Below are 13,168 nucleotides of genomic sequence, written 5' to 3' on the forward strand. Positions count from 1 at the left end.
CACTGATATATATAATTTTTTTTGCATTAGAATTCATCATTCTCTTGTTGAAATTCATCAAAATCACTCATTTACTGTTTATTCTGTCTTTTTCCCACTCTGTATACTGTATGGAATGTTTATTTCATCATATCAAAAAAGAAAAACACTGACAGAGACTTGTGTATATAGTCAGAGAAGATTTTTGATTTTTTTTTTTCATAAAAAAGAAAATCAGCTTTCTTCTATTCTTCAACAGTGTTCTTCTCTTCTTCTTTTTCTGTGAATAATATGAGTATTTCTCTGCTTCTCTACTGTATAGTATAGAAAGCTGATTATAATATAAGAATTCTCATTCTATATGATTCTGTTGTTGCTCAGTGGAATCTGACTTAGATTAAATTGATTGACTTATATCATTCAGCTGCTGAATATCAAAATGAATAACAGAAATGATCAGAGTATAATATAATATATATCAGTAATTCTCAGCTGAGTATATTTTATCATAGTTCTCAATTCTGTGCTCTGCTTACTGTCTCTGACTTTGATATATTATACATCTGTATATATATCAGAGCTGATTAAGTATTGTTCCATTGTTTATTATACATCAATGCCATTCTGATTCAATTCTGTGATAGAACTCTTGTCACAGACTGTATGCAGTATTATATATTCTCTGAGCTTAAACTGTTTTCATTGTGTCATCATATATACAGTTACTTTGAAGAAGTATGTATCAACTGCAAATGATATGATCATGCAGTATGCTACTTTCTTCATAGCTCTGTAGATCAGTCTGATATATATAATAATTTTTATAATAGACAGTCATCACAGCTACAAATATCAGCAGCAGATGATGTAAATTATAATACTCAGTCTAATACACAGAATAATCTCATTCTTATTGAATAGAGTATATATAAAGCTTTTATTTTTCTGTTCTATTCTGTTCTATTCTCTCTCTTTGATCTCCATTTCTTCATTATTATTATAGATGTATATATATTATTATTATAGAGTTAGATCTAGTTGTATGAACTGTGTATGATACTCAGATAGTTGACTTGCACTTCTATACAGTGTCTGAAATCAGTAGCTCTTTAGTAGAGATGAAGTCAAGCAGATCATTTAGCTAGTGATTATATAACTTTCTATATACAAAATCACATGTATCTGAATTTAATAGTATTTCTCTTACTAAATACAAATATTCTGTATGTATGAACATGAAATTGAACACACACCAGCAATAACCAGGTTATATACAGTGACATTGATGACTGAGTGACTGCACCTCCACATATAACCTGGTTATTGTGAGGGTCAGGTTTGAACACACTGTAACCCGACCCACCTATAACTCTATTTACAGCTCGGCAAACAATGAAGTCATAACAAACCTTTTTGTTGTTTTATCTTTTTAATTTTAATTTTTGTTTGTGTTTTGCATCCTTTTCTTTTGGTTTGGGAGGCCCCTCGAACACCCTTTCGTTTATTCTCTTAATTCTAACCTCTACCGTTCATACCGAATAGTGGAGGTTGCATTTTAATTCTCATTTTTCTTTTTTTTTCCACTTTCTTTTCTCTCCTTCTTTTGCTGAAGCATCCTGCCTTTACAATATTATAATTGGAATAAATATCTCTGGGGCATTTCTGAGCGTACTGTCGACTTTTTTGTATTTCCATTTTCTCGGCACTTTTGCTGATTTTTTATGCGTACTACCAACAACAACCTCATCTTGTATATATTGCATACGACATACAAGCTTTATTCTATTTTATATCTTTCTCCGGCTGTTATTCCAATCTTGATCGCAATATGTGTATTTTGATTCCTGATCGGGACTTGGGAAGTGTTCCAAGGCTGGCACAAAGTCCGAGTAAATTGAGCTTTACTTTAGAAACTCTGGTGGGCTTGGAGACGTGTCACCGTCCTTGATGAGAGCACGCAACCACACTTCACTATTCAAGTGAATAGTGTAGAATTAACATCTTTTTGCTATCTTTTTTCAAGCTGTTGCTACCTCATAAACTAGTATGTACATACATCTACTACAGTACATGGATTTTGTTACAGGGACTCAGGAGGCTCCACCACACAATGACACGACAACACTACCAGCAAAGATGAAAGAATTAGCTTCCACGCACCGGTGTTTGGATATATAACCAGCCTAGCGGACAAGCGTAGAAGCGTAGGTAGTTTGTCGGGTGTACTTAGGCAATAAGGCTCCAGTCTCCTGGCACACCGCCCAAACAGCTCTGTCGTGGTGTTTTGGTAAATAAATTTAAAAAAAAAAAAAGGTAATTTGTTACTACTTAAAACACTTCAAAAGCTTCACCCAACACAGTGCCACGCCTACCAAGATCTAGACAACAGAAGGGCCCAAAATTTCAGTAGTTGCATCACCGTTTTGATGACTTAATCTTTCATTTGAAGATGTTGGCCTCACAGGCGTAAGGGGTGACTGGTTGAGCCTAGTGAACAGCCAGTCTCTCTCATTGGGCTGGAGAGATAGGAGAGGTGTTTTCTCTTCCACGAGAATAGTTTACAGGTTGTGTATGTATATTGACGGTTGAGGATAGTTGGTTGGCAAAAGATATGACGGTCGATGGTGGAGAGATCTTTCTTTGTATGCTGCATCCCTTCACAGCATTTTGTTTGGTTTCTGAATAAGGAACCCGGAGAGTGAACGAACGAATATTGTAAAAGAGGGAGAAAAGTTTAAGGTAAGTTTTCTGAGGCTAAAAAACTCTCTCCTAAAGAACCCAAATTTTTTTTTTTTTTTTTTTTTTTTTTTTGAAAAAGTGATATGACTCTTTCAGGGCTACAAAGTTAGTATGAGATGTATGTATCTAGGTATATGTATGGAAGTCTTTTACCAAAATGAGAAGTAAGGGGCCAAGTAGAACAAGAAGGAGCAAAAAATAATGTCAATGTAACGATTTTGAAGCATCACATTATTTTTCATTTTCCAACTGCTTAGAGAAGAGGAACGAAAAGTCTACAATGACACTGCTCTAAATTCGCCGGAAGGGGGGTACGAGTTGGGGGGATAGAGAGAGGAAAACGAGAAAATCACAACAAAGTATATAATGTAGAAAGCGGGCAGAGGAAAACATTTTCTATGCTAAAACTCCCAATCCTCATCTACCGACTTAATTGCCCAATCGAATTTTTCACGCAAGGTCTTTGAGAAGAATTTTTCTATGGGAACATTGAACTTTTTCGAAAACACCACGGTGAGACGGGGGTCGATGTAATTCTATATTTGAAACGTGAGCATTCAATCCTGGCATGTGAGGCGGGGAGAAACTTACAATTTTTGAAGTACCCAGAGCCACTTCCTTGTTATTCTCTTTATCCTCTGCTTGGAGAGACATATTTTCTATGCGTTGCGAGAGCTTAAGGAGTTGATTTTCCAATTTTTCGATGGTGATTCCTTTGCCTTCAGCTTCCACCTTCTTAGTCTTGTTCTCTCTTTTGAACTTCGCTTCCAATTCTTTCGCAGCTTCCAGGCGTTCCTCAAGCTCCTTTGCTTTCATCTCCCTTTCGCCTTCAGCAACGCGCTTCTGGTTATCCTTCTCAAACTTCTTCTTGATTTTTTGCCGCTGCTCTTCGACGAGGTAGGCTTGATGCTCCTTGATCCATTCATGGTCTAAGCTTTCGTCGAGTTCAAAGAAGGCAGACCCTTTTTTCTTCTTTATCTTTGGGTCGAGGTCTAACATCATCTGCTTAACGCGCCATTCTTGGTACCTTAATCCTTTAATCTATCTAGCATTAGCAAGGCGGGAAGATTTCATTTCAGGCGGTGTAATTAACATACTCTATCACCCAGCTTTTCCATCTGGCTCGCATGGCTCGCAGTGACAGTGCGCTTGTGGTTACAAAGAATGGCAACCTTTCTGTTAGCATCATTATAATCCTTAATTTTTTCTGCGATGGTGCCCGTTGACTTCAGATCTTTTAGAAGTGTAGCCATAGTATAAGACGCGTTGTATGTACGGAAGACCTTGGCAGTCAGACCTTGCATATAATTGGAAAGATGTTTGTTGAGAGCAGAAGTCTGGAAAATAAGTCAATTCAAACAGACCATAAAGAGACCCATAAGAAGAATGAAGACTGGAGTCTTACGGTGAGGCGGTCAAATATTTCATCGCCTTCCCTCTTGGGCGGCTTCTTAAAGATCTTGAGGTTTTTGAAGACCTGCGGGTCCACTTCCACCTCGTCATAGAACCGAATGCTATCTTTACCCAAAAAGTCGAAGATAACCGTATTTGGAGGCTTAAGGGTGACATGCTCGTATTTAAGCGAGCAGCATCCAACTGTGTCGGCCTCGTCTTCGCCTTTTTCGTTTCCAGCACGAAGAGCGAACTGATCAATAAGGTAGACGGCAGTGGCTTTCTGCCGCTCCGACATAAGTTCGTGTTTCAGGCCTTTCTTGTAATCTTTACGGATCCGATCAATGTGTTTCTAAATAGGTGTTAGTAGGAGGCAAAATGCCGAATCAAGAAAAGGATTTTCGATAAGCGTACCTTGAGTTCCCTAGCCTTTTCAAACTTCTTGTAATCACTCAGTCCTTTGATATCTGAATTAGCAGCAAGCATGACATATTTGTAGTTGCCGTTGATATTTTCCTGCCACATAGCTAACCAAGTCCCTTCCTGATCGTGTTTAACTTCCTTCCATTTGTGACCGGGAGGAGGTACCGGGACTTTGGCCTCTTTGCCAATGTTGATAGTGATTTGCTCTGGCATGACCCTAGTCTTCACTTTACCAGTTTTTGGATGTTCGCCACGGCCGCGAAATAGAGCGGGAGGCTCAACGCGGAAATTGCCAACTTTCTGCTTCCTTCCGTCCCACATACAATACATGTATGGAGCTTCAAGTTCATCTTTTTCGGCCTTGAGTCGTTTCTTCTCCGCAGACGGGAGGCTCTTTTTCTCCAAACGTGCTGCCTCATAGTACTCGAAGATTGGTTTAAAATCACACTTATCAAATGACTTGATGGCTACTGGGTTTCCATTCGGGTCCTTTGCACCACCAGAATTCTTAATATAGGCAGTGAAGTCAGTGAAGAAGTTTTTCTGGAATGTAGGGTTCTCAACATTGTGGGTGGAGTTAAGCATGGAGCCGAAAAATCCAGCAACTTCTTCAGCTTCGGGGGCGAGTGTGATTGGAATGCCGTCGTATTTCATCTTGACATGTTTAGGGAGTGGCTCGTATGGAGGAGGGAATATGACACCATTATGTTCCAAAGTTGTCCATTTGATAGTGCCATCGCCTTTGGCGGGATCTTCCCACCAGCGATATTCCTCCTCGGCATCTTCCCCCTCGAGTTCTTCGCTCGACTCATTTTTCACTGCAGCCTTGGCTTTCATTTTCTTTGTATCTGCAGGCTCAGCTTTTACAGCTTTTGATGGCTTCTTGGCAGGCACTTTTCGGGCCAGCGGAATATCTTCATCGCTGGACTCCGATATCTTAATGCCATTTACAAGAGCTTTCCTGCCCTTTCCACGTTTGTCCGTAGTAGCTGCCTTGGCTGGAGTCTTTTTCTTTGCTGCAGTTTCAGCGCTTTCTTGTTTGCGAATAGCTTTCGCTTCCTTCCCGGCCCGCTCTTCTATCCTACTCTTCTCCGCTATTAGATCTTTCCCAAGGGAACCATCCGTGGCAGACTGTGATACGGTGACTGCTTTTGCTTTCCCTTTAGCCAGCTTAGATATGATAGGGGCGTCGTCAGGGTCGGAGTCATCCATTTTCTGCTGCGCTGAGACGCGGCGGCGCTTGCTCTAACGGAAAGTCAGCCGTTGAGTTGCTTATAAGACATAAAACTTCCGACGCAGTTTTTGAAGGGGGTTGGGTAGTCGTGAGAACAGTGGTGTGCTAAAAAAAACATGGCGTACCAATGGCTTATCCTCCTCACTGCTCTCAGGTTCCGCATACGACTTCCGGACCACATCGCTTCCTCTTGATTTTCGCTTGCTTAGGCCTGCCCCATTCATTTCGGCATCATGCATCTCGGCATCCTGGGAGTCGACTGGCCCATGGCGAATGGTCAATCCCGGGTTTGCGTATCCATTCGCCTTCGGGGATGCGCTAACAGACGGATCAGTGGACTTCGAAATCAGCTCATCTGAGAGCGCAAATGTTGCTGAACAGCTATGCCATCAGTTCAAGCCCCGGAAAAACACGAGCTGGCGCATAGCAATGATGTAATTTGATAGTATGCGGTTGCTTCAAAAGTGAAATAAGAAAATTTGGCAACAAAATGGCACCATGTCTGAAGGCAAGAGCACTCTGTGCACGAGAGAAAACTTACGCTTGGAGTGTCCGTTAGATTTCCGCTTGCCAACAAGGGGCACATCATCATCTGAGGAGTTCATGACCCGCAGCTGAGCCGCGTATGAGGTCTGTTTGCGAGTCAAACAGATGCGTGTGCGAGAGAAATTCGAGGGCAAAAAAGAGACACGTAGATGACCGTGGAGGGAAAAGGCCCCGAACACGGAGGCTAAGGGGCGAGCAATGGTGAAGTGAGAGGGATGGCTGGTCTGCAAGGACAGAGGAGGCGGGGGAAAGAGAGAGTGGTGAGTCTCGAGGGCGTTTTCGAAGCTGAAACAACGCGATAAAACAGAGAAAAAGACAAAAAGAGGCGAGAATCTGGAGGACAGATGAAGTTTAAGAGGCTGAGGGCGTTGTGTGATGATTGGCTGACGATATGCTTCAGGCCAAGCTCGCACTAGTCTTCTTTAATCCTAGTGGCTTCCTCCTTCCGATGCTCCAATTTGGGCAGTTCACCCACCAGACACACAGGACGGACCGGTCGTGTATGCACATCTCTGTCCCGGCGTCTGCTCAAGTGTTGCACCCAACATCGTCTATATCTATCCTCGATTGCCAGGACTCCAACCTGTCCTGACTACTTCCTATTCCCGCAATGCTCTCTCGAAACGCTCGTCCAGCTATCCAGGCTGGCAGTGCATTTCTTGCACGGTAAGATTATTTTTGCCCACGCTCCACCCCCCATCCTCCCAATTGACTCGACCAATGTCATAGATATTGGAGTATGGATATCACGGAATCGCATATTGACACTGAGATGATGCGGGACTACTGACTGACACTGTACTTTCATACAGGAGAGCCGCCCCTGCCAATGCCGCAAATTTCGCGACACTCCGTGAAATTGAAGGCCGGTTGAAGTCCATCAAGAACATCGAAAAAATCACTAAAACCATGAAGATTGTTGCTTCCACCCGTCTTAACAAAGCCCAGAGAGCCATGACTGATTCGCGGGCATACGGCCAAACATCCAATGCCGTATTCGAGAACGCGGAAACCAAATCGCTGGAGGGCAAGAAGACCCTATTTGTCGTGGCCAGTTCGGATAAGGGTCTGTGCGGAGGCATCCACTCCGGCTTGAGCAAAGCTACAAGAAGGATGGTGATCGAACAGCCTGATGCCGATGTTGTTGTTCTCGGCGAGAAGGCCAAGGCCCAGCTCAGTAGGACCAACGAAAAAAACCTGATTTTGAGCTTCGCCAATGTCGGGAAGGATATCCCAACTTTCGCTGAAGCTCAGGCCATTGCGGACCAGATCACCCAGCTGCCAACCGACTATGCCAGCGTTAAGATAATCTACAACAAATTTGTCAATGCTCAGTCCTACGAGCCCGTTGTTGTCGAAGCCTACTCGGAAGAGGCTATTACCCAATCCCGTAAGCCCACGCCACAGGAAAACACAGAATTGAAAATGGAAAATTGAAAATAGTTTTCCTTTACTAACTTCTAATGCAGCAAACCTCTCGGCTTTCGAGGTTGAAAATGAAGTTCTCGCCAATCTCAGGGAGTATGCTCTTGCAAACAGCTTGTACTGGGCTCTTGCCGAAGGTCATGCATGCGAGATCTCTGTAAGTAAATGAGTGAACTCCCTGATTCGTCCGCTGAATGATCGCAATCTACTAACTTGTGCAACTATTTAGGCTCGCCGCAATGCTATGGACGTACGTGTTGACACTTTTATCCCATCTTTTGCGTTTATTCCCTGCTTGTAAAGTTCGCCAAATCTAACTTCACTTGGACACTACAGAACGCATCCAAGAACGCTGGGGACATGATTCAAAAGTAAGTTGGAAGCATAATCCTTACTATTTGATTTGATACCTTTATTTGCTCAATTCTCAACTCTTTCCCTAACCGCCTTCTTGTTTTTCACCGACAACAGGTTCCAGATTCTCTACAACCGACAGCGTCAAGCCGCTATTACCGGTGAACTGGTTGAAATTATCACCGGTGCCACTGCCAGTGAGGATATGTAAAAAAGCAGATCGACGCAACTCGGGGGGTCGAGAATGGATTGGATTGGACACGAAAATAGAGAAAGGACAACAAGAAATGCCAGGGCTTTCTTGGTCCCTTCTTAATATGTAGATTTCTTTTTCTTTTCCATCAACACACCGCCACAGTACTGCTGGTATTTAGAAATCCTTTGTTGAAAACTTGTAAAATCAACTCTGTTATTACTTTTCATCGTCTCCTAATATATGTATTGTCATCTCGCTTCCCAGATAGTTTAAATTCCGGGTCCTATATAAATAAATACATCATATTTTCCTCGGCCCATACGCATACCCAAATGATCCCCCATGACACTCCTTGCCTCCTATTCGCCAAAGTTATTTGCCGATCAACATATTCATCTGCTGTTCGCTTACCATACATGCATGCACTTTAAACCAGAATGCGGAGGTAGCCAATCTTTCCAAAACGCCATACCATATCCATCTGAGATGAAAATTGAATAAACTGGATAAATATTAACATATAGAAGATTGTGATTGCTAGGATATGTCAGAAATTTCGGGGGAGCCACACAACATGTTTGCTCAAGTTAAGGACTCGCAATTCAGCTTCATAGTTATCGGAAAGGTCATGGAAGCTTACTTTCCCAAATCAAGATCCGCTACGCTTACTTTATTGTCTAGGCATTCTTCTGGTAGCAATAGTTTCTAAGGAAAATGGAAGGAGCCACGGTCTGATATCAAATAAACCCGCCACGCCCATCGCTTTAAAATGTAGCCTCTTCCATGAAGGCTTCAAACCAAGTCTCCAGAAACCGGATGCCCGTGGTCAGGATTAAAAAGTCACATTAAAGGATGGTGTCCAAGTTGGATGTTACACACATGGGCGACTATTTATTCATATCTATTTAGCCATTCGAGACACCGTCGAGTCCAACCGATGCCGGATGCCGTATTGTGGAGAAACCGACAAAATTGGAGGTGTGATCATATACGTAAATTTTGGTGTTATTGATAGGCCAGCTATAAGATTGATAATCGTGCCAGCGGGGCAAAACTCTCATCGATCGAAGCGTAAGATAACAAGTTCCTGCATATCATTTTCCCCAATGATAATCCGCTCATCTCCCTGAATAAACCCCTTGAAAGCAATCTCGTGTAATAAGCGGGGCTCAAGTACGGAATATCTGTTATCCGAGTGTGGTGCCTGGATTTTGACCTGTAGGTGTTGGGTACTCTTGCAATCTTCGCGGTTCGAGATGGAAGTTTGCAGACTAAAAAAAACTTGCGCCTCTTCATCAATGGCTTCGGAAATAGTTGCGGGCCAAAGATAGGATCCTCGGAGGAAGGGGCGATTGTACATGCTCGTATTGCCACGGTATGGAGGAATGGGAAATTCGAGGGCCCTTCGCCAGCTTGGACCATAGCTGAGGAAAGGGATGCTGGTGATTTGGGCAGATGGGCAGGAAGACGTATTGATAGGATCTATTTCGCAACCAGGACCTGTACATTCCGTGATGTCCAGTACATTAGTTTCACTATTGATGTCCAACCTTATCATTTTGGGTGCTCCGCGTTGTCGAACAGAGTAAAAATCCAAGTCTCTAAAGTTAAACTTCGCCACTATAAAGGGGCATGAGGAACTGGGTTTGTGAAGGCTTGAAGGATCTGCTGACGGTTTGTAATCCGATGGTTCTGATATGTTCCATACAAACAAGGATTCGATAGGTGCATCCTCGTCGGCAGTGTATAAACTCCGGTTGGGTTGCCAAGTATATACAACGTAATGAGTTTCATTATGTGAGGAATAGAATCTATCCCGATCGCTCAAGGGGTGCCCAAGGAACATGATCCTCCACTCGTTCCGAAAGGTAACGTCCCACCCAACACTTGGGGATACAGCAGAAATATCGAATGATGAAGCGAAATGACGATGGACACTATCCAGGGAATTCAACCAATGGAATGCATCAGCCTCGGCCCATTCGATGACAAGTAATCGATGCTGAAGACGTATTCTCCGTATCACTCTGTGGACTATGTCAAAAGGCACTGGAAAAGTTTTGCTTGTTTCCAGGTCCAGCAAGAGGATGCACATATCGTCGTAGGAGACAAATGCAATTAAGCCACCCTCGTAAGTCCAAAAACAATCGTCAAAAACCCGATCAGGCTTTGACATTGAATGCTACTATGGGCTTCCCAGGGCGGTACCGGAAACAACCTTGAACCTGTGCGAATATTTTGAGTGTAGTTAGGCCAGATTTTGTATCTCTCAATGGATTGAGGCCTGCCGACATGAAGATGGAAATACCTGGCTGAGATATTGTCAAATAACTCGCGCCAATGGTTGTCGTGCGGTGGGATTCCATGCTCATTATCCAAGAGTTTCTCTTGATGATATCTACGGACCTCCCGAGCGAATGGAAAAGTCCACTTCAAAAATGTATATAGATTGAAGGGATTACCGAACGCGGCATTCCAGGATCTTGAGACGCGACGGCAATAGATAACATCTATGTAACATAGATAACTGAGGATCATTAGAAAGATATCTTGAGGCAACGAGGTTATTTCAAACCCCCGAGGAACAGTTTTGGTGAGGAGCCGCATTTGGTCGGCCTGATGCTTTGTAAACTTAAACCATAAGCAACAATAGGTACTGGCATCGACACGCCCTCTCCTCAATGCTGATATCACGACTAGAGAGGTGTATATAGGACGCCATATATTGCATGGCGTCATCTACTTCCTTTGCCAAAACAGAAATTTAGTCAGCAGAACCTCACGTGGTGATAAGATAAGGCTGCCCAATGGGGCAAACTGGACAGATTGTCGACTTGGAAGGATACCTTGATCAAGACGACGTACTAGTAGTGCAGAACAAAGAGCTTTTCAGTTTCCAGCTCTCTTCCCTCCCTGTATTCCTTGGTAATGAGTTTTTTTGTATCATTGCGTTTATGAACACTGCCCCTTTAAACTACCTACTCACTGTGTCCTGCTTTTGGCGCTGATTGAGTTGAGCTCCCACCATGTTTAGAAAGAGCTCCGCCATCCTGCTGGTTGCAGCATTCCTAGAGGCGTTGCCGGCAAGCGTTGGCGGCTTCTATACCAAAAACTCTCCAGTTCTTCAAGTGGATGAGAACAATTATGACAACCTGATCGCGAAGTCAAACCATGTTTCAGTAAGTTTTCCGAGAGCATCAGAAGTGAATGCAATTGAATTGACCAATCCTCAAGATCGTAGAGTAAGATTCCCACCTCCCTGACGTTACCCTGAGCTTGTATCTTATTACGTGTACGCGTATTCCAGATTCTACGCTCCATGGTGTGGACATTGCCAGAACCTGAAGCCAGCATACGAAAAAGCGGCCAAGAGTCTTCAAGGACTAGCTAAAGTTGCTGCTGTTAATTGCGATGACGATTCGAACAAACCATTCTGTGGCAGGATGGGAGTCAAAGGCTTTCCTACACTTAAAGTGATAACGCCATCGAAGCACCCAGGAAAACCACTAGTCGAGGATTACCAAGGCGCCAGAACAGCGAAAGCCATAGTTGACTTCGTAGTTGACAGGATACCAAATCATGTCAGACGAATTAAAGACAAAGAACTCGATAGTTGGCTGAAGGAAGCCAATGACACTGCAAAGGCTATCCTATTCACGGAGAAAGGCACTACTAGTGCACTTCTCCGATCGTTGGCTATAGACTATCATGGGTCTATCAGCGTGGCCCAAATTCGTAGCAAAGAGACTGCAGCTGTGGAAATGTTCGGTATCACCAAATTCCCTACACTTGCACTGCTTCCCGGTGGAAGCAAGGAAGCTATAATCTACGATGGAGAGATGAAAAGAAACCCCATGTTCGAATTCTTCAACCAAGTAGCGGAGCCTAATCCAGAGCCCGCGCAGGCAAAATCCAAACAGACCACGAAAGCTGGCAAGGCCACCACCTCCACTTCCACGCCCTCTGATAGCGATGCCACTGCTTCATCCACAGCCACCGAATCTCCCGAATCCAGTTCTAAAGATTCATCTTCTACATCACCCAAACCCCGTCCTATACCCAGTATATTCAGCGACTCAATGCTGAGAGAGTCTTGTCTCGCTCCGAAAACTGGAACTTGTGTCCTCGCACTTGTGGGAGTGCCTGAGGATCTATCGACTGACTCCGTTCCTTCAGCGACAGTACTCCAGGCGCTTGGCAGCCTTGCTGAAATTTCCCAGAAACACTCTTTGAGAAAATCACACCTGTTTCCGTTCTACACCGTGCCAAGTAGTTTGAAGGATGTTGATATGTTAAAGACTAAGCTGGATCTCACACGTGACATCGACATTGATGTCATCGCTGTTAATGTCAAACGAGGTTGGTGGCGACGGTATGATGCTGGGGACGATGGCGACTGGAGCGTTGCCAAACTTGAGGCATGGATTGATGCTATTCGTATGGGTGAAGGGACCAAAAGGAAGCTGCCAGAGGGTATTGTACCTGATGAGGAGGAAAAGGGAGGGCCTGAGGAGGGAGCTGAGAAAGAACAGAAGAAAGAATCTAGAGAGGAGCCAGAGCAGAAACCTGTTAAGGAAGAGCACACTGGCCACAGTGAGCTGTGATATAATCTTAAACATTGCATCACAGAGTTGTGTACCTTTGTTCATCCAACTCTTTTTTTGTGTCGCCTTTTTTGACTGTTCCCATATTACCCAACTCACCCTTGTTCTTTTTCAAATGTTTGATTAGTTGAGACTTATCCTTTGCTGCACCCTTTTTTATTCCCTATCTTGTTTGTATTCAGTTCTCCACCTTACCATTAGCAAGTATTCTCTGCAGCCAATTGATGAGCTCTTGCAGCATATTCTCTATCACGGCATTTACTGTCATTTAAAACA

General features: G+C 43.5%; 4 protein-coding genes across 4 annotated transcripts; 2 read left to right on the forward strand and 2 right to left on the reverse strand.

Annotated features, from left to right (window-relative positions):
- Positions 1–2,919: 2,919 nt before the first annotated feature.
- On the reverse strand, positions 2,920–6,372 carry HCBG_00699 (topoisomerase I; the record flags this gene model as incomplete). Its single annotated transcript, XM_045427749.1, has 7 exons — positions 2,920–3,254; positions 3,310–3,759; positions 3,816–4,055; positions 4,124–4,462; positions 4,525–5,778; positions 5,893–6,140; positions 6,309–6,372. 7 exons carry the CDS (start codon positions 6,370–6,372, stop codon positions 3,120–3,122), a joined length of 2,730 nt encoding a protein of 909 aa, XP_045291724.1.
- A 444-nt stretch (positions 6,373–6,816) lies between these two features.
- Positions 6,817–8,607, forward strand: HCBG_00700 (ATP synthase subunit gamma; the record flags this gene model as incomplete). The annotated part of the gene is made up of 6 exons (XM_045427750.1): positions 6,817–6,979; positions 7,126–7,703; positions 7,783–7,895; positions 7,968–7,988; positions 8,075–8,109; positions 8,210–8,607. 6 exons carry the CDS (start codon positions 6,924–6,926, stop codon positions 8,301–8,303), a joined length of 897 nt encoding a protein of 298 aa, XP_045291725.1.
- A 738-nt stretch (positions 8,608–9,345) lies between these two features.
- Positions 9,346–10,464, reverse strand: HCBG_00701 (F-box domain-containing protein; the record flags this gene model as incomplete). Its single annotated transcript, XM_045427751.1, has 1 exon — positions 9,346–10,464. The coding sequence occupies one exon, from the start codon at positions 10,462–10,464 to the stop codon at positions 9,346–9,348; it is 1,119 nt and encodes a 372-aa protein (XP_045291726.1).
- Positions 10,465–11,314: 850 nt separating this feature from the next.
- Positions 11,315–13,142, forward strand: HCBG_00702 (thioredoxin; the record flags this gene model as incomplete). The annotated part of the gene is made up of 2 exons (XM_045427752.1): positions 11,315–11,467; positions 11,564–13,142. 2 exons carry the CDS (start codon positions 11,315–11,317, stop codon positions 12,890–12,892), a joined length of 1,482 nt encoding a protein of 493 aa, XP_045291727.1.
- Between the last annotated feature and the right edge of the window lie 26 nt (positions 13,143–13,168).

This window comes from Histoplasma capsulatum, assembly GCF_000150115.1.
Source record: "Histoplasma capsulatum G186AR genomic scaffold supercont2.1, whole genome shotgun sequence".
Taxonomy (NCBI): domain Eukaryota; kingdom Fungi; phylum Ascomycota; class Eurotiomycetes; order Onygenales; family Ajellomycetaceae; genus Histoplasma; species Histoplasma capsulatum.